The sequence below is a fragment of the Felis catus genome, chromosome F1 (assembly GCF_018350175.1).
Source record: "Felis catus isolate Fca126 chromosome F1, F.catus_Fca126_mat1.0, whole genome shotgun sequence".
Classification (NCBI taxonomy): Eukaryota; Metazoa; Chordata; class Mammalia; order Carnivora; family Felidae; genus Felis; species Felis catus.
The window spans coordinates 32,649,061-32,674,242 of record NC_058384.1 but is presented as its reverse complement, the minus strand read 5'-3'; the positions used below and the strand labels follow the sequence as shown (position 1 = coordinate 32,674,242).

General features: G+C 45.4%; 2 protein-coding genes across 4 annotated transcripts; one reads left to right on the top strand and one right to left on the bottom strand.

The window, feature by feature from the left end:
* Positions 1 to 5,482: 5,482 nt before the first annotated feature.
* On the bottom strand, positions 5,483 to 8,224 carry LOC109495656 (translation initiation factor IF-2-like). Its single transcript, XM_045048629.1, has 3 exons — positions 7,891 to 8,224; positions 6,950 to 7,846; positions 5,483 to 5,989 (listed from the first exon to the last, which is right to left on the bottom strand). Exons 1-2 carry the CDS (start codon positions 8,222 to 8,224, stop codon positions 7,032 to 7,034), a joined length of 1,149 nt encoding a protein of 382 aa, XP_044904564.1. The 3' UTR covers positions 5,483 to 5,989; positions 6,950 to 7,031.
* On the top strand, positions 7,130 to 18,385 carry SERTAD4 (SERTA domain containing 4). 3 transcript variants are annotated; one of them, XM_045048803.1, is made up of 5 exons: positions 7,130 to 7,265; positions 12,297 to 12,488; positions 13,683 to 13,798; positions 14,967 to 15,086; positions 15,879 to 18,385. In XM_045048803.1, exons 2-5 carry the CDS (start codon positions 12,314 to 12,316, stop codon positions 16,638 to 16,640), a joined length of 1,173 nt encoding a protein of 390 aa, XP_044904738.1. In that variant the 5' UTR covers positions 7,130 to 7,265; positions 12,297 to 12,313; the 3' UTR covers positions 16,641 to 18,385. The 3 variants fall into 3 exon arrangements, with proteins under 3 accessions (XP_044904738.1, XP_044904736.1, XP_044904737.1); XM_045048801.1 differs by lacking the exon at positions 7,130 to 7,265 and adding an exon at positions 8,200 to 8,215; XM_045048802.1 differs by lacking the exons at positions 7,130 to 7,265; positions 14,967 to 15,086.
* Positions 18,386 to 25,182: the final 6,797 nt, after the last annotated feature.

Genomic DNA, 25,182 nt, shown 5'->3' with positions numbered 1-25,182 from the left:
TAGCCTACAGTTGGGCAAAATCATCTAACACAAAGCTGATTTTATAATAAAATGTTGCATAGTTTATGTAATTGATTGACTACTGTATAAAAGGTGGTTGGGTACAGAATGGTTGTAAATATGTCAGTTGTTTACCCTCATGATAACATGGCTGATTGGGAGCTGCAGCTCACTGTCCAGCCTCATGAGAGTGGATCTTACTGCATATCACTAGGCCCAGATGCATTCTAAAGTCATACATTTTTACTACGTAGCCTCCCATGATTTTGTTTCTGATGTCATATTTTACATCATTTTATCTTTTATGTCCCTTAACTAATTATTGTAGCTACAGTTATTACTACTTTTGTCTTCTATTTTAACCTCTACCTAGCTTGATATGTGTCTAATCCACTATCTTTCCTATATATTTACCTTTACAGTGAAATTCATACTTTCATATGTTTTCTTGTTATTAATTAGCACCCCCTTTTCTTCAACGTAAAGAAGTCCCTTAACATTTCTTCTCTGATTTAGTGGTGATAAACTCCCTTAGCTTTTGCTAGACTGGAAAACTCTTTATCCCTCCTTAAATTCTGAATAATAATACTCCTGGGTAGTGCGTTTTTGGTTGGAAATGTTTTTCTTTCAGCACTTTAAATATATTGTGCCACTCCCTTCTGGCCTGTGAAGTTCTAGCTAAAAAAACCTGCTGATAGTCCTATGGGGGTTCCCTTGTATATAGCAAGATGCTTTCCTCTTGCTGCTTTTGAGATTCTCTCCTATTTAATTTTGATATTTTAGTTGTAATGTGTCTTGGTGCAGGTCTCTTTGGTTTCATCTTTTTTTGGTTTCCTGGATCTTAATGTCTGTTTCCTTATCCAGGTTAGAAACATTTTCAGCCATTAGTTCTTCAAATACGTTTCCCACTTCTTTCTCTCTCTTCTTCTTGGACCCCTACAATGTGAATATTAGTCCCCCTGATGTTGTCCCATAGATCCCTTAAGCTATCCTCACCTCTTTTTTCACTTTTTCTTTTTGTTACACTATTTGGGTCCGTTCCTCTGCCATCTTTAAGTTCATTGGTCCTTTCTTCTGCTTCATCTAGTCTCCTGTTGAATCCTTCCAGTGTATTTAGTTCAGTTATTGTATTTTCAGTTCTGTGACTTCTTTTTGGAACTTTCTTATGTTTTCTATCTTTTTGCTGAAGTTCTCACTGTGTTCATACATTCTTTTCTTGAGTTCAGTGAACATCTTTATAACCATTACTGTGAACTCCTTGTCAGGTAAATTACTTATTTCCATTTCACTAAGTTTGTTTTCTGAGGTTTTATCTATCTTTTGGAACATATTTTTCTTTTGTTTTCATTTTGTTCGACTATGTTGGTTTCTATGCATTAGATGAAACAGTCACCTCTCCTAGTCTTGAAGGACTGGCCTCGTACAGAGATAAAACATTGTTCAACCCTGCCCTAGCTCTTGGTTGTCTCTCAAACCTTTGTGATTTAAAAAAAAAATTTTTTTAATGTTTATTTATTTTTGAGAGAAAGAGAGAGAGAGTGGGGGAAGGGCAGAGAGGGAGGGAGACACAGAATCCTAAGCAGGTTCCAGGCTCTGAGCTGTCAGCATAGAGCCCAATGCGGGGCTTGAATTCACGAACCGTGAGATCATGACCTGAGCCAAAGTCAGACACTTAATGGACTGAGCCACCCAGGCACCCCAAACCTTTGTGATTTTTGAAGTCACCTATTTTATTTTTAATAGGTCCCAGTAGTTGAGGGGGTGCCAAGGCTAGTCAGTGTCCCAAAGGAGAGCGTGTCAGTCAGCATCCAGATTCAGGCTTATTGGAAGCTAGGCTGTTGGGCAGCAGCTTTTAAAGAATGTCCATGTATGCAGGCCTGTGGGACCATAAGCATATAAGCCCCATGGGCCCCCCGAACCAAGCAATCTGAAGGCGTCCCCTGGTCAGCAGTTACAAAAATCAGAGCTCCAAACAAGTGTACAAGCTCCTTTCTGGGAGAGACTAATGACTTGTAGTGAGGGAGTAGGGAATCACAAAGATGGCGTCCCATGGCCTATGTGCCCTAAGAACACCTCCAAAGTCTCTAGATGTGTGCCCAACCTGAAGCCTGCCCCTACAGCCAAAGCTCCAGGACTAGCAACTAGTCTTCCTTCACAGAAAGACTGGGTGTCTGGTTCAGTCTGCTGTCTGTGCTGTGTCCTGGAGGTGGAAGTCTGCCAAGAACCGTCTTTCTGGTTGTTACAATCCCCTGGGACCCAGGAATGCAAATCCCCTGCCCACCAGAGCTCAGCAATCCGGGGGTATCCCATGAGCAGCAGTCAGAAAAACCAGGGCACAAGTAATAAAAATTGGGGTGCCAGACATGTGTACGAGCTTCCCTCCAAGAGACGCTCGAGCTCTGGAGCACAGCAGAGGGAGAATGCAAAGATGATGCTCACATCTCTGAAGTCGCCGGAAATATTTATAGTCATCCCTTAGAGGTGTGTTTAATTTGAAGCCTGCCCTTCGTGCTACAACAATGATGAGCTAATAGGCCTCTTTTATGGAAAGATTGAGCTCCTGGGTCTGTGGCCTCTTGCTGGGCCCTGGGTGTGGCAGCTGTTTAAGAACTCTTGGTTGGTTCCATTCCTGTGGGACATGAAGCAAGTATAAGCTCCACTGTTCACCAGAGCCAGGCCCTGGAGAAATGTCCCCTGGCAGCAGCCACAAAAATCAAGGCACTAGACAGGGTATAAACTCCTTTCTAGACGATATCAGCAAGCTGGCATGAGGCAGAGGGAGAGGGCAAAGTTTGTGTTCCACTGGCCTCTGTTTCCTGAGGGCACCTCCATAGGCTACTGTAAGTATGCAAACCAGAAGCCTGCCCCTCAGGTCACAGTTCCTGTGACCTATTTGCTTAAATAGGCCTCATGCTAAGAAAGACTGGGAGTGTTTCTATCTACGATTTGTGCAGTGTGCTGGGAATGATGGTCTGCCAGGAACTCTCACTCCAATTGCTGCAGCCCCATGGGACCCAAGAATGCAAGACCCCTGGGCCACCAGGACCAGGCAATCAACGGCCATTCTCCGGGTGGTAGCCACAACCACTGGGGTACCAAATGTAAAACTGGAGCACCAGATGTAGAAGCTCCCCTCCGGGAGATACTGGGGCTCTGTAAGTGCAGCAAGAGGGAGAGCGTAAAGAGGGTGCTCACTGGCTGGAGCAAAGCATAGGGGGAGTGAGAAGACAGCACCTGCTAAAGAAAAGGAAGAAAAGGAAAGAAAAGGGAAAAAGGAAAAGAATTACAGAGGGAGGAAGAAGAAAAATGAAAAAAGGGAAAGAAAGAAGGGAAAAGTGATGGTGCTCGCCAGCTTTAGCAAGGCAGAGGGAGATCATGCAAAATGGTGCCCGCTGGCTGCAGTATAAAGACGGCACCCATGGGAAAGGGGAAAACAAGTGGCAGTGACAAGCTTTAGCAAGGCAGAAGGAGAGGAAGAAGGTGGAACCCACCAGCTTCCAACCCTGGACAATATCTCAGCAGGCCCCTTCCCCCCCAGATCAATGCTTTAAAATTAGGAAATGTGTCCCACTCACATACAGTCTGGCTGTTTTTCAAAGGGTTGCTTCTGCCTTGGGCCCTGGGGTGAGTGAGTCTGTGCAACGGCCCTTTAAGAGCTGCTTCTCAGCTCACCATGGCCAACTAGGTCTGGTGGCAATGAGCCACACGTTTTAGGGGTCATCTCTCAGACGCCAGCCTTAGAAGCTGGGATGAGGGCATCCTGATGGCTCAGTCGGTAAGTGTCTGACTCTTGATTTCTGCTCAGGTCATGAGCTCATGAACCATGAGATCAAGCCCCGCATCCGTGCTTTGCTGAGCATGGAGTCTGCGTGGGATTTTCTCGCTCCCACTCTCTCTGCTCCTTCCCCACTCAGGCCTGATGTGCAGCACAAACACTTCAACCCTCCGGCAGAAGCTCTGGGTTGAGTTCCCTCCTGACTGTGGGTCACTGTACCAGGGATGGGGCTTCTGGTCTACCACTTTGATGTGGTTTCCCTCTTCTTTGGCCCCATGCAAAGGAGTTACTCCACCAGTTTTTAGATTTCTTTTCAGGGGAGATTGTTCCACACTTAGCTGTGGATCCCTTGTGTCTGTGGGAGGTGGTGAGTTCAGGATCTTCCCATTTTGCCATCTTCAACAAGAAACTCACTTTAAACTTTTAAGTGATATTTCTCCTTCCATGGAGGTTTGACTGACTTTTCTGCTTGTAGACATTAGTTCATGTTGTCAACAGTTGGGCATTGAATCTCAGAAAACATTAAGCTTGAGATTAAAAATTAGGGCAGGGAAAGCTGTTTAGTAAAACATGCTAACCTAACATATCTGAACAGGACACGATCAAGTTCATACTCAAAACCACAAGGGTGCTGTGAAGTACAATGATTTCATACTTGTGTTGTGAGGTCATTTTGTTGTAACATTAAAGCCAAGAGCCCTCCCGACCCAAGGGCAATGCCAATTTCCCAGAAGGCTCATTTCTCAGAGCCAAAGCTCCAGAAGATGCCAAAGCAACCCATGCTGATACTTAGTCTCATGTTATTTCTCAATTTTATGCTTAATTTGCTCCTTTTGGTTTTATGTATTTTGACAGAGCCAAGTGTATGTGGGGATTTCCCCACAGTCCTTTAAATGCTATAAAACTTTAATATAGGAAGATAAAAACAATAATAAGCCATGCCTCCAAGCCCTCACATTTAGTTCTTCATTTGAGTTAGACACTAACCAGTTGTAGGTACTGATACAGATTTTCAAGTACTCACACTGCTTTAAATGCCCTGTGCGTTTCCTTGCCCTCTTCCCTCTACCCGAATGAAAATTATATTCTGCCCATAAGCTGGGCATGCAACACCCAATGATTGCACAAAATGGCATCTTTACAATTCTTTTTTTTTTTAATGTGTATTTATTTAAGGGAGAAAAAAAAAAAAAGAAAAGAGAGCATGAGCAGGGGAGGGACAGAGAGAGGGAGAGAATCCCAAGCAGACTCCACACTGTCAGCACAGAGCCCAATGCAGGGTTCGAACTCAGGAACCGTGAGATCATGACCTGAGTCGAAATCCAGAGTCAGATGTTTAACCGACTGAGCCACCCAGGGGCCCCCTCGCCTTTACAATTATTCTCATAATGGCCAGTGTCCTATGTGAGTGGATGCAATTTTTATAAAACTTTTCAGTGTATATTTTTGAGAGGGAGAGACAGAGACAGAGCATGAGTGGGGGAGGGGCAAAGTGAGAGAGAGACAGAAAGACAGACCCCGAAGCAGGCTCCAGGCTCTGGGCTGTCAGCACAGAGCCCAATGCAGGGGTCGAACTCATGAGATCTCGTGAGCCCTGAGATCCTGACGTGGGCTGAAGTCAAACGCTTAACTGATTGAGCCACCTAGGTGCTCAGAGCCAATGCAATTTAATATGGTTTTAATATGGTTCAGAATAAAGCCAAGATGGCTGCCCAATTCCCAACTTGAGGCATGCAACCCTGAAATGTCTTTTTGGAAAAAATGAAATCATGCTCCTGGAAATCTGTGGAGTTAGGCTGTTTTCAGCATAATTACCTTCTCTCAGCTTCCTAATACCCTTAAAACCTCTGAGAGACTTTAAGTGTACAAAGTTCAACAAAAATACCTTCAAAGTAGATTAGTTCTAATTATGTCTAATATTTGTTTGCCGCTTTATTGAATAAACTACATTTGTTTAAAAAAGAAAAGAAATTCACTTAACTGCATGTCAGTCACCCAAATTTTAAGTGTACAAATGAAATGGAAAACATTTATTACACAAATTTAATTACAATTCTAAGAAATAAACATGCAAATTAGATAGAGTTCAATTTGCAGATGCTAATCGTCGTCCTTGATCTTACTCCTTCCCTCTCTGATTTTCAGTCTGTGCCTCTCCTTGATTCCTAGGGAGCCAGGCAGCAAGAGGTTTGGTTTTTCACAGTCGGAGGATCACTGTTTTAAAGAAGTGTTATATTTAGCACATCTGGCATAGTAGCAGTAAACAAACATTATAGTCTTTGTAACACTTTTGTGCAGGTGCCTTCCCCCGGATTTTATTAGGTCTATGCCTTCCAAGCCTCTGTGTTCATTACACCTGAAATGACCCATCTCGACTATGGAGGAGTCCCTAGACAGAAGTTATGAATTAATGTTTCAAAAAACAAACTCCAATTGAGACTAATACAGGGGAAAATTACTATTTGCAGAATAATGTGATTCCGGGGCTTAAATTACATTCCCTTGACCAAGGACAACGTCCTTTATTACTTTTTTATTTCCTGGAGGTATTCCCTCGAGGCTCCCCACCCAGAAAGAGTTGCCAATTCAAGTTGCAGTAGGACCCATGTTGCTTTTTTATACATATGCAGCTCCGGAGGGGAACGGGCGGGGGCGGGCGGCGAGGGGAGAATAACTGCTTGGTCCTGCAAAGACATCTGTTTCTCATCTCCGTTTGCCGTGGCAAAGGAGAAGAAAGTCTTTTCAAAGGGTGGGAAAGGCACAGATTTTTTTTTTTTTTTTAAATCACACGCACACACAACAACAACAGAACCAAACCAAATAAAAAAAAAAAAAAGAAGACATCTCAGAAGGTTGCAGAGTGAATACGTTATCCGGCTGGAGCCGGGCCCCCAGGGCTAGGGCGGGAGCCGGGGAGCGCGTGGGGTCTGGGCTGCGGGCTGGAGCTGGGCCCGCGTGTCCCCGGGCACCGGGAGGGGAGGGGAGGGGAGGGGAGAGAGGGGAGGAGAGGGAGGAGGGAGGGCGGGAAGGAGGGAAGGAGGCAGGGGGCGGGCTGGGGTGGGGGTGAGGGGAAGGCGCCCCGTGTGCTGCCTGAGGAGCGGCGGCGGCGGCGGCGGCGGCGGGAGCAGAGGGAGGGCGGGAGAGCGGGCGCGCTTGTCATGTTCCCTCTCTCACCCTGGGGGCATCCTGCAGAACCTCTCCTCGGAAATCCACGGGGAAATGGCAAACAGGATTGACGGGTTTCACACGCTCCTCGCTAGACAGAGCCGCTCATTACCATAACCGTCTGCAGCGACGGCGGCGCGGCGCCCCAGTCGCGGCGGCGGGACCTGCCGGGACCCTCGCCCGCCGCACACCAGCGTCCACCGTCGACCGGGCCGCCGGGCCGGGCCCCGCGCGACTGTGCACCGGCGGCCGGGCTGGCGCCGAGCCCGGAGCGGACCAACGGCAGCGCGAGCGCTCCGGCCGCCGCCTCCCGGCTGACCCCGCGGTAAGAGCCGGGCCGGGCGGGGGCGGCGAGGCCCGGGCGGGTGGAGGGCGAGGGCCGGTCCCCGCGGGCAGAGTCTTCGCGCGCCGAGTGGCACCCGCGCGGCCTCCCGGCACCAGGGCCGCGCCGGGGGCGCCGAGCGGACGCGCACCGGCCGGAGCGGGACCCGGGCAGCGCGGGGGCCGGGACGCCGCCGGGCGCCGAGGCGGCGCGGGCTTTCCCCGGGGCTGGCTTGCGCCGCGGGGCCTTCACCGGGGCGGGAACCGCTGCCGCCCGCGCGCACCCAGCCGACTCGGCGAGCGGGTGGGGATGGCAGCCCTGGTGAGCCCCCAGGGCCCGCGGCGGCCGCTCCTTCCCTTTCCCTAGGGGACGGGGGGTCAGTAGGAGGGATGCCCCCGGGTCTGGTCGCCGCGACGCTGGGCAGGTGGAGAGGGAGGGGTTGTGGATGTCAGGAGCGCGCGTCTTCGAGAAAAGGGAAGAGCTGCAGGAGCTGACACCTTCTGTCCTCCGCCACCTCCGCCCCCGCACTCTCCTCCCAGGCAGCCGAGCCTCGCTGCGGGCGGCGGCGGCTCCTCTGTCCTCAGCTCACCTCCCCGGCGGACTCGGCTGCTGCCCGCCTGGTCCACGCCTCCGCCTCTCTCTCCTCCCTTCCTCCCCTCCCGCCTCCTGGGCCCTAGCAACTTTCCGGAGTGCCCGGCTGGGGCCGTGGAGGCGGGCGGAGAGGCGCCCCCCACCACCCGGCCCAGGGTGGCGCGGACAGAGCGCACGCCTGCGGGAGGTGCGGGCGCTGTCCCCGCCGCCCGGGTCCCACGGCCGCGCCGGGCGCTCCCGCAGCCGCGGGCTCCGAGCGGGCTTGGCCGGCGAGGGAGGGAGGGAGGGAGGGCCGGGCAGGCATCTGCTGCGGACTGGAGCGCGGGGACGGGGCCAGCCTCGCCAGAGCCCTGCCAGCCGCTGTGAGTCATTTCCTTGGAATCCTACCTTTGGTGTTTATTTCCCTTAGAAGGAAACTTGTTTAAAAAAAAAAAAAAGAAAAAAGAAAGAAAGAAAAGAAAGAAAGAGTAATAATAGCTCTTATTCTTCAGGAGAGGCGCACGGCTCGCGCACCGTGGAAAGACAACTTGCCTTTGTTCCCAGACACTTGGGGTGTTGTTTACTTTCTCCTGCGGCCGCCGGCCAGCAGGGCTCTGCTCCCTACGTGAGAAGGGGCTCAGGGGCCCAGGCACCGACCCCTTGGGGTGTGTCTGTGCCGGAGTCTCCCGGACGTGGTGCCTGCAGGGGGGTCGGTTCTCCAGAAGTCGCGACCCTGGGCCTGAGATGGGGAGACCTGGCGCCAGGGCTCGGACACCTGGACACCTCATCTTCCCCCTCAGGCCCAGCACCGGCCCTTCTCGCCCTAGGACCTGACCTAAAGCTCCTGATCTCTCGAAGCTACAGCTGAGAAATGCACTTCTAGGGCAGACAGGTGTACTGCAGCGAGTGGCAGAAAAGCGACATCTGTCTATTCGGAAGGGTTGAAGGATTTTATTCCACCCATTCAGCCCCTTCCACCACCACCAGCAGCAGCGGCAGCTGGACAAGCTGTTGGGATCTTGTTAAGGACAAGGAGGAGGTCGGGTTGGGGGTGGGGTGGGGTCTTGGTCCACCTGGGCAGCACATTTTAAGACTGGCAGCATTGAACATACCAGCCCTTCTCTGCGTTTCAGTGTGGGAATCAGATCTCTAACTGCTGTGATGCTTTTAATATTCTCTAATTTCCAATGCTGGGGAGGGGGAGGGGGAGGCAAAGAATGACCAGGAGCCCCTCTTAGATTCAAGGTGCTGCTGAACCTGTAGCCACACTGTTCTATGTGCCTACCTCTCCTATGAGCGTTATCATGGCTCTGAGGAAGAAGCATGCGTAAGTCATCTGGAAAAACCAAATTGTATAGCAATGCCTGGTAACTTTACTATGAATATTTCCTGAAAAAGCACGACATTTTAGTCGTTAGCCTTTTGGGAATGCGTGAGGTGTCATTCTGCTACGTCCAGGTGGGTGACAAAACTGACCTGCAGGAACCTGGGAATAAGAGGTTAGGACCTTTTTATTTTTTAAACCCATGTGTAGACAAAACACACTTTAACAACCTTCTTTTGAATCCACTCACCTCTGATGTTAAAAAATACAAATCTTACCATAAATGTACATCTTTGTGGTTATATCTAATAATAACAGCACATGAATTTGTGGATTTAAACTTCTGAACTCAGTAGCAGAATTACAATGTAAATCTCATCGTACAGAGAATAGTGACAGTTTGGATCTGCACGTATAATACAAATAGTCGTGTGAAACATGAGCGCTTAGCACCGCACACTCCCAATTCTTCCTGAACATTGAACTTGCCTTCTTAATTTGTTAACATCCTGGTGTAAATTCTAAATAGACTTCCTAGGAAGACTCCATTGCAGAATCTTCTCCCAGCCCCCAAATAATCCAAAGTCACTCATATTTTATTCAGACTTACATAAATCACTTATGGAAGGAACTCAGCTTCTCAGCATATTTGTGTGTACAGGTTTCCAGTTCAAAAAGGAAAAACTTACAGAAATTAGATTTCACGAAGGAAAGAGCCAAGATAAGACAACTATGCCGTGTTTCAAGTTCAAATGTGTAACTGATAGAATTTCATGTGTTGGAATCAATACTAACAAGTAGAAACACTGAAATCCTTAACCAAAAAAGCTACAACAATAAGTTATTAATATGTAAACAAACTCTTAGGAACATAAAACAGCACAGGGCCCATATAATGTCCTATTAAACAAAGGTAATTGCTTCTAGGGGCCTACAAATGCTTTCTTAAGAGGAGTGGATTTGTCAACCCTCCTCTGGTTTTATGTAATAAAAGTTCAACAGACAAAAAGCTTGGGTCTTATTCCCAGAATCCAGCACAAAAGTGAATGTGAATTTCAAGCTGGAAACCACCACTGCAGTCAACGAGAAAGGGCTACTGACCGAGAAAAAGCTATATAACTCGCGTGCTCCTGGAATAGCATTTACTGAAACAACTGTCTGTTATCATAGGTTAAGAAATTAGACCATTTATGAGAGTCTCCCAGGGAATCTGTCATCGTGAGGCTTGATAGCTTGTTTGGTTGCCGAGTTTGAGGGGTGATAGAACAGCTTCGTTTGTTAAATCAGGGTAGCCCTAAATTTTTTGATGACTCAAGAGCAAAATAAATGGTATGTCCCACTATTGCCTTTTAGAGAATTAATCAAACACCTCTTTTTTTTTTTTTCTTCTAATAATGTTTACTAAGTCCTTGCTGCTGCCTCTTTGCAGGGAGGACAGTGTAAAAGAGAAGTGGTAGGTCATTTAGCAGCCCAAATCATTTGGGTCCTCCTTCCAGTCCAGGGACGTGGACACTTCCCCCTGTCTGTCAGAAGGCCTTGCTTCATTGTTCAGTGAGGTTGGGACAGAATTTAGGATCTCCAGGAGAAGCCCGAACAAAGAATGGAGTCCTGGCTGCCAAGAGCCGCTCTGTTAGCCAGAGGACATTGTCTCTTCAGTGAAGCTATTTCCCCTTCCCCTGGTGTTTTTCCTTCTGTTACCTGGAAGTGGACCCTCCGTATAACATGTAGGTAATCACAGTCTCCTAGACAGCAGGAGATTCACCCTTTCCCCAAAACATTACAAGCTGTATAATTTGGAGAAGGAAAACGTGAAGTAGACCTTTGGCGTATGTTTGAGACAATCAGTCTTCAGAAAGCAGACCTGACATCACTCCTTGTGACAGTTCTTTAAATGGCAAAGTGGGATAGTGGAGGTTCAGGTCTTGTAAAGGAATTGGCAGCTAATAAAGGTGCTGAGGCCTCTCTGCCTTCACCACTGATCTCTGGCCCATAGGTCTTTTTGCTTTAGTATCAAATCCTTTTCCCCCTTGAACTCACTCTTCACCTTGCCTCGAGCCTTACTCAGGACCAAGTGGAGACACTGAGCCTCGCTGGAAGTGGCCTGGTCCACCTGAGTTAAGCAGGGGCCCAGCGCTGCATCACAGAGCAGAGAGGCTCCCAGTCTCCCCGCAGGCCCTAGGCAGGGGCGCGAACTGGAGAGGAGGGCAGTGGTGTGGTGCCTCCTGGAAAGTTCTGCCTTGTGTCTGGGCCTCACCGAGGAAAGAGTTGCCGGCTGCCTCTGGCCCTGAAGCCCTGGCTCCTGTTTAATATTCTGCCTGCTCCGTTGATGTTGTGCTTGGCTCCTGTGGGGCTGCAACTCCCGGCTAGAAACTGGAGCCAATTTTCTGTCTTCATCTCACAGTGTTTTGACTGGAGGCAGATCCAGTTCAGGCCGATCAGGGCTGGTGGAAACAACTACCAAGTGTGTCTCTGTCTGCTTCGTTTTGGGAAAAGAAAGTGGAGGGAGCCCCGGAATGTTGTAGAGGAGCTGGCCCAGCCGAAAGGAGACAAGAGGCCCAGCCACACAGACCAAACCTGAGCGCATCAGTAGGGATTAATGGTGGAGATTTCTGCCTCCCCACCCTTTCCTTTTGATTGATTAGCGGATTTCATCAAAGGAGACTCTCTGGGGACTGACTAGAAAATTGATTTTGCCTTATTAATAGAAAGGAAGCGCAAGGGTCCGGGACTTGCCTCTGAGGGGTACATTTTGTGCGGGAAGGTCAGGGGGAAAATGTGTTAGGAGGCAAAGCAGCTGTCTCAAAGAGGGCTGAGGGGAATCTGAGAACAATAAGAAATGGGATTTTAAAGATCCGCCCATGAAATGCAGATTGCCGAACACAGAGGCTGAGCTAATAGCAGCAAGAGAGTTTGCTGAGGTTTTCTTTGAAAAAATAATCAAATGTTTCAGGGTGAAGGGGAGGACTGAGAAGTAAAAGTTTCCCAAAGCAAAGGAATGAAAATGCCAAGGCCATTCCCTGGCTTATTCTTGATTAGGGCTGTTTTCTTTCTTTCTTTCTTTCTTTCTTTTTTTCTTTTCTCTTTTTTTTTCCTTTTTTCTTTTTCTTTTTCTTTTTCTTTCTTTCTTTTTTTTTTTTTAGATCTGAGGCTGTCAGAGATGACTCTGGTTCTGTCCATGAATAGATTCTGCGAGCCCATTGTCTCGGAAGGAGCTGCTGAAATTGCTGGGTACCAGACACTATGGGAGGCTGACAGCTACGGAGGCCCAAGCCCCCCTGGGCCAGCACAGGCTCCTCTGCAGGGAGACCGGGGAGCCGGTCCCCCACTGGCAGGTACTGCCCTTGACCTTCCCCTGCTGCCCTCTGCAGCTCAGCTGCCAGACTAGTGGGCGGGGGTGGTGTCTGGGGCGCCCTTCTGAGCTGAGAGAGCTCATGTTCCAGGGACTTCCCAGGCTGCCTGTACACCTCTCATAAGTGAGCCCAGGGCTCCTGGGAGGGGACCAGACGTGATACTCAAGTTGCATTCAGACCTGAGGCTACACAAGCTGCTGCTGCGTGTATAAGTCATGCACCTATATTTTTAAAAGAACCAAACCAGATTTTGGAACTCTTGAGTTTGGGTTTTGGTTTTTCACCCTGTAGCACTGCATGGCTCTCTCAGAGCTACACAAGTCCTGGTGAGCTTGACAATGAAATCTTTATCCCATGAGACATAAAGGAATCTACACTTTGGGCCAGAAGCTGTGTGTCTCTTCTTTTTATTAAGCACACAACTGGCTTTCATATTCAGGGGGAAAATTTTTGAAATCTAGATATATGTTCTTCCTGATTCTTTATTCTTATATTTTAAGGTAAGTTCCTTGGGTTTTTGTGTAGTACCCCTTAAAAAAAAAACCTATAATGTAAAATAAGTACTCTTTGAAGTTTGTTTTGGATTAAAAGCTCTGTTCTTTAAAATTTAAACCCTACTTTTATTCATGGCTGACATACTACGTTTTTGAGAGGAAAAAGACTTTGGATAGCCCAAATTTTACTTTTAAATTAAAAAGTTTTTAATTTCACCTATTGAAAGAAAGAAAATTATAACTCTAATATGCAGGTAGTCATTTGCTTCCTTACCTACAGCCAATAACATTTTAAAGTTATTTGGTTGTTAGTGCTGACAGTTAAAGATGTATACATTTGAGCAGTGGTGTTATGTTATCATGGATTTAATTAAACACTTTGAACAAATACTGTTCTTTCCTTTTATGAATTTAGCTGTTTGTGCATACAGTTAAGATTCTGAGTATTTAGTAAATGCTGAAATAGATCATTTTCCTTTATAATCACCTCGAAATCCTTGCCTAGCCTGTGTCACAATTCTGTATGATAGCAACCATTAAGACAAATGTTTATTTTTAATCACCACATGTACAGACAGATACGTAGCCAACTTATCTTCTATGAGGAAATTAAAGGAAAGTATTTTGTTTGGAGAGTCTGGCAAACCGCATGTCATTTGTCATATCTGATTTATTACCACAGGATCACATTACAGGGGAATTTCAAATCCTATAACAACATCCAAGATCACATACTTTAAGAGGAAGTATGTGGAAGAAGAGGATTTTCACCCACCACTCAGCAGCTGTAGCCATAAAGTATGTTTTTTTAATAGTCATTCTTTTTATTAAGAGTTTAAGATACTTAGTAACAGTTGCTTGATCCATTTCCAGAAATTAAATTGTTCCACCCAAGCAATGAAAATGAGCCACTTCTCAGCAGAGCCATATTAATCGTTGTCCCTTTTTTGGGTCCTGTGTTATTTTCACAAGGAATTGAGGAAAGAGCCAGCAGGAGCTCCTCTACCCAGAAATAACAAAATTACATAATCCAAGGAACATCTTTTTTACAAATGATTTGATTTTTCTTAAGTTGCATTAATGGTTATGAATGGTGTGTGCTTTCACGTGTGCACAGAAAAGCACTTGTTCTATCCTGACATTCCCCTTCCCCAAGCTCTAGCTCCAGTGGCCAGTGCCACTTCTGTGGGTGCCCACCTGGGAGCGGTTCCCCAGGGCTTCTCAGGACCCTTTACAGGTGGACTCCCCATCTGTTGAAAGCATGCGTGGAAGTAGAAACATGCACTTGTACACTGGCTGCATATGTTTACTTTGTTAAAATATGTAATTCATTCCCAAGAAAAGACCACAGCTCACTCTTTTGCATACATAAGAAGTAGGAAACTGGCCACTAAGCTTTTCAAATACCATTTCTTTTCTTTATGGTTATCCTCCTTTAAAAACTATCTACAGATTTAATCGAGGGAGGGTATAACCCCAGGGCTTCTGGGTGGCCCCGGTTAAACGTCTGACTCTTGATTTTGGCTCAGGTTATGATCTCACGGTTCCATAAAGTTCAAGTTCGAGCCCCACTTCAGGCTTCGAGCTTATAGTGCAGAGCCTGCTTAGGGTTTTCTCTCTCTGCCCCTCCCCTGCTCACTCACTCGAAATAAGTGCATGAACTTAAAAATAAGAAAAGGGAGGGTATAAGCCAAAGCATAGTTGTCTGAAACATGGAGAGGATTTTTAATTTTTTGATGCACTTCCTCTCTGTCTCCTGTTACCCCATCTCCCCACCACCCCACAAGCTTATCCTTCAAGGTGTTGGCTTTGGCCTTGCTCATAATGACCTCGGCATGCATTGGTAGGTGCTGAGCTTTTCTCTGAATGTATAGTTCCTGCCTTTGATCCTGGGCTGGCTTTGTTCATAGCTCCTCAGGTCATGCTAACAGTTCCTTTTTTTTTTTTTTTTTTTATGGCCTGGAAGAGGTGGCCCCCAGGACACAAGCTGTTTATTTCCTCTTTCGTTTTTGTGTTATGGTTGCAGCGAATTTCTAGTTGCCTCTGTACCAATCATCACATGGTGATGGTGGCACACTGCTCAGAAGTGAGTCTTTCTCATTTCTTCCTTGCATCTCTTCTCCTGCCTGGCTCCAGAAGGAAGCCTACTTTGGCCCTTCAACTGACAGATCCTTTCAGGGGAAAGGCTGTTGTCCCTCGTTCAAGCAAAGATAATTGCAAGTGTTAAACCCACAGGGACAGCCCTGAAAGCAGTTCGCATGCTCCTGGCCAGGGTTTGAAGTATACTTATTATGACCTGCATTTTGCCATCTTTCAAAAGACATTTATTCCCATGTAATGTATGAGTATATGTGTGCGCGTATGCATGTGTTTGTATACACTCACATAAAAGCACAAGTGTCTTAAGGGTACAGCTTGATGGATTTCACATAGTGAACATACCCATGTAACTAGCACCCAGATCAAGAAACATCATAGCCAGCAACTGAGAACCTCTCTTCGTGCCTCTTGTTACTACTTTTCTGCTCACCCTCACCCCCACCCCCGCCCCGAGAAACTGCTCTCCTGATTTTTAGCAGTGTAGATTTGTGTGTTTCAGCATCTCCCTCACAGGGCCATATAAGAGCGAACAACCTGACCTCCCCCTGCTGAGGTCTCCATTGTGACTGGATTCCCAGGTGCTTGACCACACCAGGGATTCAGGAATGGGGGTGGGGGGGAGACATTAGTAACACCAGGGACAGCATCCCTAAATGAGTTTGGGAGAAACAGGAGCCCAGTATTCCCAGATCCAGAGACTACCAAGAAAGAAATGTACTGTGATGACATTTTCCTGTAGCCCATGACCTAAGTTTTCTCTTCCTTTTTTGACTTTTAGACCATCTCAATTTTTGAGGAACGAGCCCACATCCTTTATATGTCATTAGAAAAGCTAAAGTTTATCGATGATCCTGAGGTATACCTGCGAAGATCTGTCCTGATAAACAATTTGATGAAAAGGATCCATGGAGAAATCATCATGCAGAGTAACTGGTGCTTTCCTGCCTGCTCTTTCAATGGCACCTCTGCTCAAGAGTGGTTCATGGCTCAAGACTGTCCCTACCGAAAACGACCACGGATGGCCAAAGAGGAGTGTGAAAAATTTCATGCCTGCTGCTTTTACCAAGAATGTGGTGGTCACTACCTAAATGTACCCCTTTCTGTCCATGCTAGCGTTGGAAGTGCCTCCACCACTGTCCCCTCTTCCTCCTCATCCTCCTCTTCCTCTCCCCCTCTACCTTTACCGAGTTGTTCCCACCAGGTGGATTTTGACGTAGGCAGCGCACCTATTTACAAGGGTGATGGCCAGATACCTGCCAATGAAATCTTTGTTACTAATGTCAGGTCGCTAGGTGTTCAGGAAAAGGCCACCTTAAGTGATGAGAAGGCAAATCATGACACCAACAGGGATGGTGGCCCCATAAGCCATGAACCTGTGGGAAATGACCTGGCTTTTGAGTGCAAAGGCCAATTTTATGATTATTTTGAGACTGCATATAATGAAAAAAGCAATGTGAGCGAGTCTTGGAAAAAATCCTTAAGGAAAAAGGAGCCTTCACCAAGTAACAAACTGTGCTGCAGCAAAGGGAGTAAAATATGAGCCATCTTTTCACCGAAACTCTGAAGCATGCACAGCATGATCAATTAGCTCTCATAAATTTTATTTTGAATGGATTTTATAGTTTTGTACAACTGATAAAATTATGCCATGAACATGCCGTGTCGTTTTAATGCCTGGAGAGCAGATTGCATAAAACATCTGTATAGTAGGCATCAGCGAGCTACTTATAAATGTGGTGATTTTGCCCAAAAACCAGCTGACTTAATGCTTAAAAGTAGACCTTAGTTTTCTTATGGAAAAGGTCAGTAGATTAGCCTGGGGGCAGTGTGCCCTTGTGATCTTTCCATTACCCCCAAGGAATCTGTCACTAGCTAGGAAACTTCCAACATGTTCGCCAACTAATTAGGTAGTTATTTTGGTAAGGAAACCAACCAGCAAAAGATGCCTGCTTCTACGTGACTATTTTTTTTCTGAATAAAAGACTGAAGACAGGGAGCTAGATGAAGTGGCCTCGTGGTGCCGTTAAGTATTTATATTTAACAGTCTTGCGTGACGGATGAAAAGAGGATGGAACATAATGAAACACCAGTCTTGGGGTGGCAATCAACAATATGTGTAGAGGGGTGATCCCTGCAAGTTCCTGGCTTGCCTGTGATGGGTGATTCGGCTGTTAAAGAGAGGTGTTATACAGGGCGATTTTTGGTGCCTTACTTTATCTTAATTTTTGCCAATGTGCAAATTAAGGATAAATCAGAGTTACAGCAGGGATTTAACAAACAGGAAAAAAAAAATACACAGGGTGGATCAATATCGTTTGGAAACCGTTAACTTCGAAACTATTGCGTTCAACTTTTGATTCAACATCTCTATCCTTTCTTTGTTTTTGATGCCCAATTGCTTTTGGATTTGGCATTTTTAGAAAGGGATGGGGGCAACAATAGAGCTGTTAGAAGCCAGCACTAAGCTGCTTGAGCTTTTTCTATGGCAACGGTCTGTTGCTGGGGTTTGGGTTTTTTGGGTTTTGGGTTGTTTAGTTTTGTTTTGTTTTCTTGTCCAATGAAGTTCATGAACCAGTGGCATGCATTATACTTTAATCTGTTTTGCATCATTTCACTCGTTTAGATTATGAAAGCATGTGGTTTTTTATATATGACTTTTGCTGTTGATTAAGAAGCACAATGTTAATAAATGATGTGGTGATCAATAAGGTTTAATCTTAAAGAATGTAAAGATTTTAGTTTTTGGAAAGTTATTTTGGAGAAATGGGACTCAGCTGGCAATAGCTACCATGTATCTGGTCAACATGTTTCTCAGTGATTTCTTTAATTTGTACGTTTGCAAGAGCGTGTTCAGAGTGCCCCTCTGACCGTCTGCCCTTCTCCAGCCAACTTCTTCCACACTGTATTGCAGTTTCCAAGGTTGCTGATTGACTCGGGCCTCCTTAAACAATACTTCACAGGAACCAAATGCCAAATGGAGGAAATAAGTACGTCCTCCCAGTTTCTCCAAGATAAAGCTTTTTTATTATTGCTATTAATATTAAATATAGGTCTCATTCATACAGTGTATGAGTAGGATCATTTGGACAATGTCCACAAGGACCAATTTTTAAAACATGTTCTTGTGTTATGGCTAAATAGTCTAGTAATGTTTTGTCCTTTATTTTCAATATTTGATAAACATTTGATGTTGAAAACTTAGATGATAGATGCTTGTATATGACTGTGTTGTTGTAATAAAGTGAGGTTTTCTTGATATATATTTATTAAAATGATCAAAATTCATTAAGATTTTGTTATTTTAATAATCCTCAGCAGTGTTTCTCTTTTCCATTGCTCTTTCTCTTTTAAAAAACTCTAAATGTCTAGTGGACAGTGGCCATGCAGGTGTCTTCAAAATGAAAGACTACTTTAAGAGGTCAATTGGACAGGTATTTTAGAATGATGCTAGTTTGTAAGTTTAGATTCCTGTGGATTAAGAGGACAGTGTTTTTTTTTTTAATTTTTTTTAACGTTTATTTATTTTTGAGACAGAGAGAGACAGAGCATGAACAGGGGAGGGTCAGAGAGAGAGGGCGACACAGAATCTGAAACAGGCTCCAGGCTCTGAGCGGTCAGCACAGAGCCTGACGCGGGGCTCGAACTCCTGGACCGCGAGATCATGACCTGAGCCAAAGTCAGATGCTTAACCGACTGAGCCACCCTGGCGCCCCAAGGGGACAGTGTTAATAAATGATGTGGTTGGTTGTCAAGGCTTCATCTTAAAGAATCTAAACATTTTCCATTTTTGCAAAGTTTCTGACAAAAACATAGCATAATGTAAACCCTGAGTAAATCCTAGCTGATTTCCATTATGAAATGCCAAATTGTCAAAAAGATGACTCATGTCAATGGTTGAAATCGCCATAGATCATTGCTAGTGTTACTCCATACGACTCTGTATTAATGTTATTCTTCGAGGCTAATATTTCATTTGGTAAGAGAAGGCTAGTTGAAAGCTAATTAATTTGTCGAACATAGCATTCTTACTCTGTCCTACATCATAGAGATTTAAATATGAAAGAAAGAACATCCTTTTGCTTTTTAAAATCCCCCAGCATTATTAATGTTTCTCTTGATGGCCAAAGCTATAAAATGACTGAGTTGGTGATTTCCCACAGCACTCACCTGAGCTGGGGTTCAGGCTTCCACTCTGTAGAACCCACCAGAGCTTCTCTGCTGGAAGATCGGTGCCTTTGAATTCAGCAGCATTAAAATTTGTAATTTTTAGTCATCCAGTTTTTGTTTCTAGGATATTTCCAGCATACCAAAAGACCTGCTTTCTCTTTCCCCTGCCTCCCAAAAACACTCCTACTAAACAACCCATCGGAATAAAAATGTTCCTTTTGTTGGTGTGAGAGCGTCAGGGCCTCCTGTGTGCCTGGATTGCCATGTCTACTCAGAAGATACTCCGATTTTTCCAGAGTGGCCAAGACAGGTAAATCTAGGGACTGGGTTCTATAGCTGCATCCTCAGAGACTGGTAAAGCTAAGACACTCTTCACCCCACACACTGTGTCTGTCCACCTGGAAGGAGCACCTTTTCTCACTGCTGTGCTTTGCTCTAAGGAAAACCTGATAGGGCAAGATTCTGGACTTTTAAAAGTTAAATGAAGGGAAATACTCACTTAAGAAAATGACCCACCTCCCCCAAGAATGCCATTAATTGCTACTCCCTGAGGCATCTTGGTGCATCTCCTTAACCAAATCATTCACCTTTGCCTCTGGTCGTTCCTCTCTAAAAGTGGAGCGGAGGCCCTTTAAGAGAGCAAAGATACCGTGGTCCTCCTAGCTTCCACTCTCAAAAATCCTATTATTCTGTGCTTCACCTTGAAGGGGTCCCAAGGACAGGATTACAGCAGCCAGGATGTGGGAGGAAGGTAGAAACACTCAAAAACTTGAAGTGACTGCTGACCAATTAGTAATTAGGGTCAAGCATCTTTGGCACGATCTTTTAAGACTGTGGTGATTTTCCTTTTGGGATGAGCACTGGGTGTTGTATGGAAACCAATTTGTTAATAAATTTCATATATATATAAAAAAAAAAAAGACTGTGGTGATTTAGAACATTTTGTTTCGTAAATGGTGAAGCCAGCGAATGAACATTTAGTTTTGGAGATCATAGTTAACTCCATCAAAGCAGGGCTACCCACCCCTCCAATCATGAACTTGTATTACAGCTCCACTGAATGGCTTCCTTTCTGTGTATCTAGAGAAGAGCTGGGAACAACTTGGCAGCAGACATGGGCGTTAAGAGATGTCAACCTCACAATAAACATCAGACAAGGATATAAGGATTCGTATGCCACGCAGCTCAGGCTTTTATATTCCTCAAACAAATTGTGAGCAGAAAACGTTTTTGAAAATAATTAGTTGTTCAAATCCATTTTCTGCGACAGCCCCTGAAGTTTGAAGCCATTTCATTTCTACTGAAGGTTATCCATGCCAGTTTTGCTAGGCCTTTTCAAAAACAGGGAGTCGGCAGGCCATGAACAGTGATGGTTTAAATGAGATGCAGAACTGTCCCAGGAAGAGGGGAAGGAAATCAATAGTTCGGTAACAAAAGAGACAATGTATGGTTTCTAGGAATTCACATTAAGATTGCTGTGTTTTGATTGTGGTTTAAAATAAAATGCATTCAGGATCTTGCAAGTTACTACTCACTGCCTCCATTGCTCTCCTAGAGTGTGTAAGCAAGGTAGATTATCTCCACATGGCTAAAACTTCTCCATTGGATGTGAGAGCTACATGACCAGGGGTGAAACAGTTACCAGTTGAGAGATTGTTTCCAGCCCTGTGTACATGCCACATTTCAGCTGGGGGAATTCGCTTAGGAAAAGCACTTGCAAAGATGTAAGTTATGAACACTTGAATCTCGCATCCTGCCATAAAGTGCATCAGCAAGTGAGTTTAATAAAACATGCTGTTTAAAATAGTCTGTAATTTCCTGTTTCTGCGTTTTCCTTCAGTATGTGTGACAAGCTGAGGAACCATGACTACACGAAGGGCATTTACACAAGCTCGTCTGGTGGTGTTTGCAAACCATTGCCACGAGCTTCATCTTCTTTGGTAAACAATTCTCTGGTGGGCTGTCTATGATTGTTGGTTTTTTTCCTTGGTGTTGGTCCAATTTGTTAATTCTGAAAATGCAAACTACTTATTCATAGCCTGGAAACACCTGCTTTTGACCGCAGTGAAACTGATAGAACGTATGGAGATGAATTAGTCATTTCTCATGAAAGTACCCACGTTTTTCTCAACCCCATTTTTATAACTGTTCCCTTGATTTAAAATTATAAAACGTTACAAAATGCCAGATCTTGGGAGATAGAACACACATAGAAAAGAACTTGCAGAGACGGAAGTTGTGATCTTGCCTCTTGCCAAGATGCCAAGACAATGGACAAAGCAAAATTTGGGAGAGGCCCAATCCACGCGAAGGCCTGTACTGCCCAGACTGGCTTGGCTTTCAGCAAGCACTCCCTTCATCCAGGTCATTCCATGGCAGCAGCTGGATTCAAACATCAGGCATGTGATGCTCCCTGCCCCCTGATACTAGCCTGGGGTACTTCTAGACACAGTGTTTTTTCTGCAGATGTTTTCTGAGGTGACTGCAATGAGCTACGATCAGATGTGACATAACCCTGTATCCTGGTGATCAAGAAGTGAGCAGAGCTCTCTCAGTGCACCTGGCCCAGAACTCAGGCATCTATAGCTTCCTCAAAACTCACAAACAGCTCTGTGCGTGATTGGGAAAAGATGGAGAATGACAGATTATAAGGCAAGGGAATTCAGCAAAAGGTTAGGAGTTGCTCTCTGATAGAGTAGAGTGTGAGAAGTCTGAGAAACACAGTGCCCCATGTGCATTGCAGAGTGAGCTCACTTTCTTTAAGGAAAAGTGTAAAGATCCAAACAGAAAGAAGAATTTCCCTGGGGGGGGGGGTGGTGAGTCAACCTCTTTAGGGAGATAGGAAAACTATTTCAGGGACTAAAGGATTTCCTTTACGTTTTTGCAAGAAGAGAGAAATGGTTTGTTTGCCCTTTCTGGGAGCTGGGTGTGTTTCTCATTGTTTCCCAAGTCCATAGATGCTGTGCTTTTCAATTAATCCGCCAAATGATCTTTGTGACTAGGTATAGTTCTTAGCCTAACGTACCTCTCTCCTATTCAGTTCAGGCTCAGCAGTTGTGGTTTTCTCGTGAGACTGGACTATAGCAGAGGGTTAAGAGTGGGATTTGGAATCCCGCTGCTTGGATGCATCTGTAGCTATGCAAGCTTGACCTTGGCCTGCAGCCACTTCACTTCCTGGTGCCTTGATTTCCTTGTCTGTACAATGGGGTGGCATAATGTACCCACCTGACAAGGTTGCCAGGATTAAAGGCTTTATTTAATATTAGGGAAGTGACGCACCCTTGCCTAGATGCACATGATGGGTATGCGGTGACGGTGAGCCCCCATGACTTATTCACTAACGTCCCTGGATGCCCTGAAGGCTGGACCCTGATAAAACCAGATTCTCCTTTTTTGTGGAAAGCGCTCAGCCTTTTGGGTTCCGTATAACAAGCTTGAAACAAATAGAGGTGTTGTCAAACCCGGGGAATCAAGACCCTTAAACACCTATAAAATAGTCATTGGTGTCCTTGAGATATTTTTAGCATTTCAAAAGGTTTACTGGAAATCAAAATTTCTTGAAAGCAGTTGCATAGACTAACCCATGGCAGATTTCTTTACTGTTACTTGGAATTAAACCAACTCTGGGTTAACACAGCACAAACTGAGAAGAAACTCTGGGAAAATGAAAGCGTTATCCTTAGTAATTACAATTGGTTTCATAGATAGAATCTCTGAGAACATGGACTATATTAAGGGAATAAGAGGTATCCCTTATAAGTGAAAAGATGAAAAACTGCTAACCTCTGACTCATCCCTAGGATTTGTCCAAGTTCAAGTTAATTCAATCGCTGTATTAAATGATTCTCTTAAAGTTAGTTTTTACTCAGAAAAAATACAGTTTTGAGTATTTATATAATGTGGACAATTTAGACCCAAAATGATTCCTAGTGTTCTTACATCTGGTAATGGAGGCCAAAGCAGTATTTTCTGGATAATCCTAATTTTGGGGGACATGGCCTATCATAAAATAAGTAGGCTACAGTTTCCACCTATAAGATAGAAGTTTAAAAAGCAGATCAGCTAGGGAGTAGTTATTCCCACTTCAAAATTTCATCTTTACCTATGTTGCCTTTCAGCTCAGAGCCCAACTGATGGCTTCAACATAAGATTCCCTTTAGCAAATGAAATTTCCACTCTCTCAACTTTTCGTAAGCGTTTGTTTTTCCATGGGGCAAAGTACACTTGTAGTGATGCTTGCTGACTGGTAAGTCTTCAAAGACCACCAAACTGAACCGTACAGTTTGAGAATGAGAAACAGGCACCTGGATATAATGAAAGGAAATGGCAGTGCTGTGCCATGACCATTCCAAGACTTCTCCGCAACAGGTTCTCCTCCTACACTACCAGGCTCTTAGATCTCCTGATTGGCACCAGTAGTTGCCATTTCAGCTGAGAGAGGCACTGGGAAGCCAGGACACCTCATTGTGCCCAGGGAAATCTAGGCTGGCCATCTCTAGACCCTCCCCCTCTCTGTATTTGGAAACTCAGCAGCTAGAATGGATACTTTTATTTTCCTGTGAGTAGAATAAATACCTACCAGCAAGGATGATTGATTAGAATTCTCAACCAGTCCAGGGGTGCCTGGGTGGCTCAGTTGGTTAGGCATCAGGCTCTTGATTTTGACTCAGGTCATGATCTCACGGTTCGTGGGAACCCCATGACAGTGCAGAGCCTACTTGGGATTCTCTCTCTCTCTCTCTCTCTCTCTCTCTCTCTCTCTCTCAAAATAAATAAGTAAACTTAAAGAAATTATATTAAAAAAAAAAGTTCTCAACCAGTCCAGCCTTAACCCAAGCTGGTTTTAGCCAAGATGACTTAATGTAGAAGGGCAGTGGGGGATGGGGGCTGGGGGACATCTCTCTGTCTGAAAACAGTATCAGTCCCTGCACTGAAAGGACCCATAAAGAAATCCTGGGGCCATCAGTCCATCTGGGTGTTGTAATGGATGAATAAATAAATACATGCTAGAAAGAACCCTGGGATGGAATTTCTAAGAACCGACTGATTTCCAACTCTTATTCTCATTACAGATCAAACAAGGTTTATAATAACTCAATCTCTAAGATTTTCTAACTTTTTATTTTCTTGAGGTCTATTGTACTGATTTCTGATCAAATGACTGCTGTTTCTTAACAACAAAATCATTACCAAGTTAATGTCGCGCGCATGAGAGTAGGAGTTAGGAGACAGGTTCTTGCCCATTCCTGCCACCCACTAGCTGTCTAACCATGACAAACCCCTTGACATCTCTGGGTCTTAATATCCCATCTGTCAAATGGTGAGGCTGGACTCAAAGGGCATCTAAGATCTCTCTCCTTGGGAACTAACATTTGTGATTCTAACAACCAGTGGATCTTCCTGAAGATTTTTCACCTTCATTTTCTGCACGTCACCCCATCCTTTCCTTCCCCAGGATGCCTCCCCACCACCCCTACACCCCCGCCACCAGTCAAACCGGGAAACTGCTTCTGGATGTTACTTAAAAGGAATGAATCTCTGAGTTTTCCTGTCCAGAATGATTTTCTGCATATGGCTGCTAACCTATTGTCTGAAATACATTCCTCCAGATACGCCATGCTCCCCCCGCGGTGTCTCAGTACAGCCCCCTCGCTCTCCCCCCCCCTCCCCGGAGAGTATCTCCCCCCCCCCATCCCATTAGCCCATTAGCTCCACACATCCCTAGCCAGCCAGCCACAGACAGCACTGTTCCTCCTGACACAAAGTTATCCTCCCCTTCAAGCAACCAGCCTGCCTGCCCTACGCAGGCAGGAGATCCGCGAACCCTGTTTTCTCTCCTGTTTATGAGTAATAAAATAGCGGACTTTCCCCCTTCTTTTTCTGAAGACAGTCCTTGCAGCTGTGACTATAACTGT

Excerpts from the sequence above, each read along its gene's own strand:
- LOC109495656 (XM_045048629.1), bottom strand. The coding sequence starts at position 8,224 with ATGACTCACAGCGGCTGGCAGGGCTCTGGCGAGGCTGGCCCCGTCCCC. Across the intron at positions 7,847-7,890 it reads GGGAGGAGAGAGAGGCGGAG|CTGAGGACAGAGGAGCCGCC; the intron begins GCGTGGACCAGG and ends CGGGGAGGTGAG.
- SERTAD4 (XM_045048803.1), top strand. The coding sequence starts at position 12,314 with ATGACTCTGGTTCTGTCCATGAATAGATTCTGCGAGCCCATTGTCTCG. Across the intron at positions 12,489-13,682 it reads AGCCGGTCCCCCACTGGCAG|GATCACATTACAGGGGAATT; the intron begins GTACTGCCCTTG and ends TTATTACCACAG. Across the intron at positions 15,087-15,878 it reads TGGTGGCACACTGCTCAGAA|ACCATCTCAATTTTTGAGGA; the intron begins GTGAGTCTTTCT and ends TTTGACTTTTAG.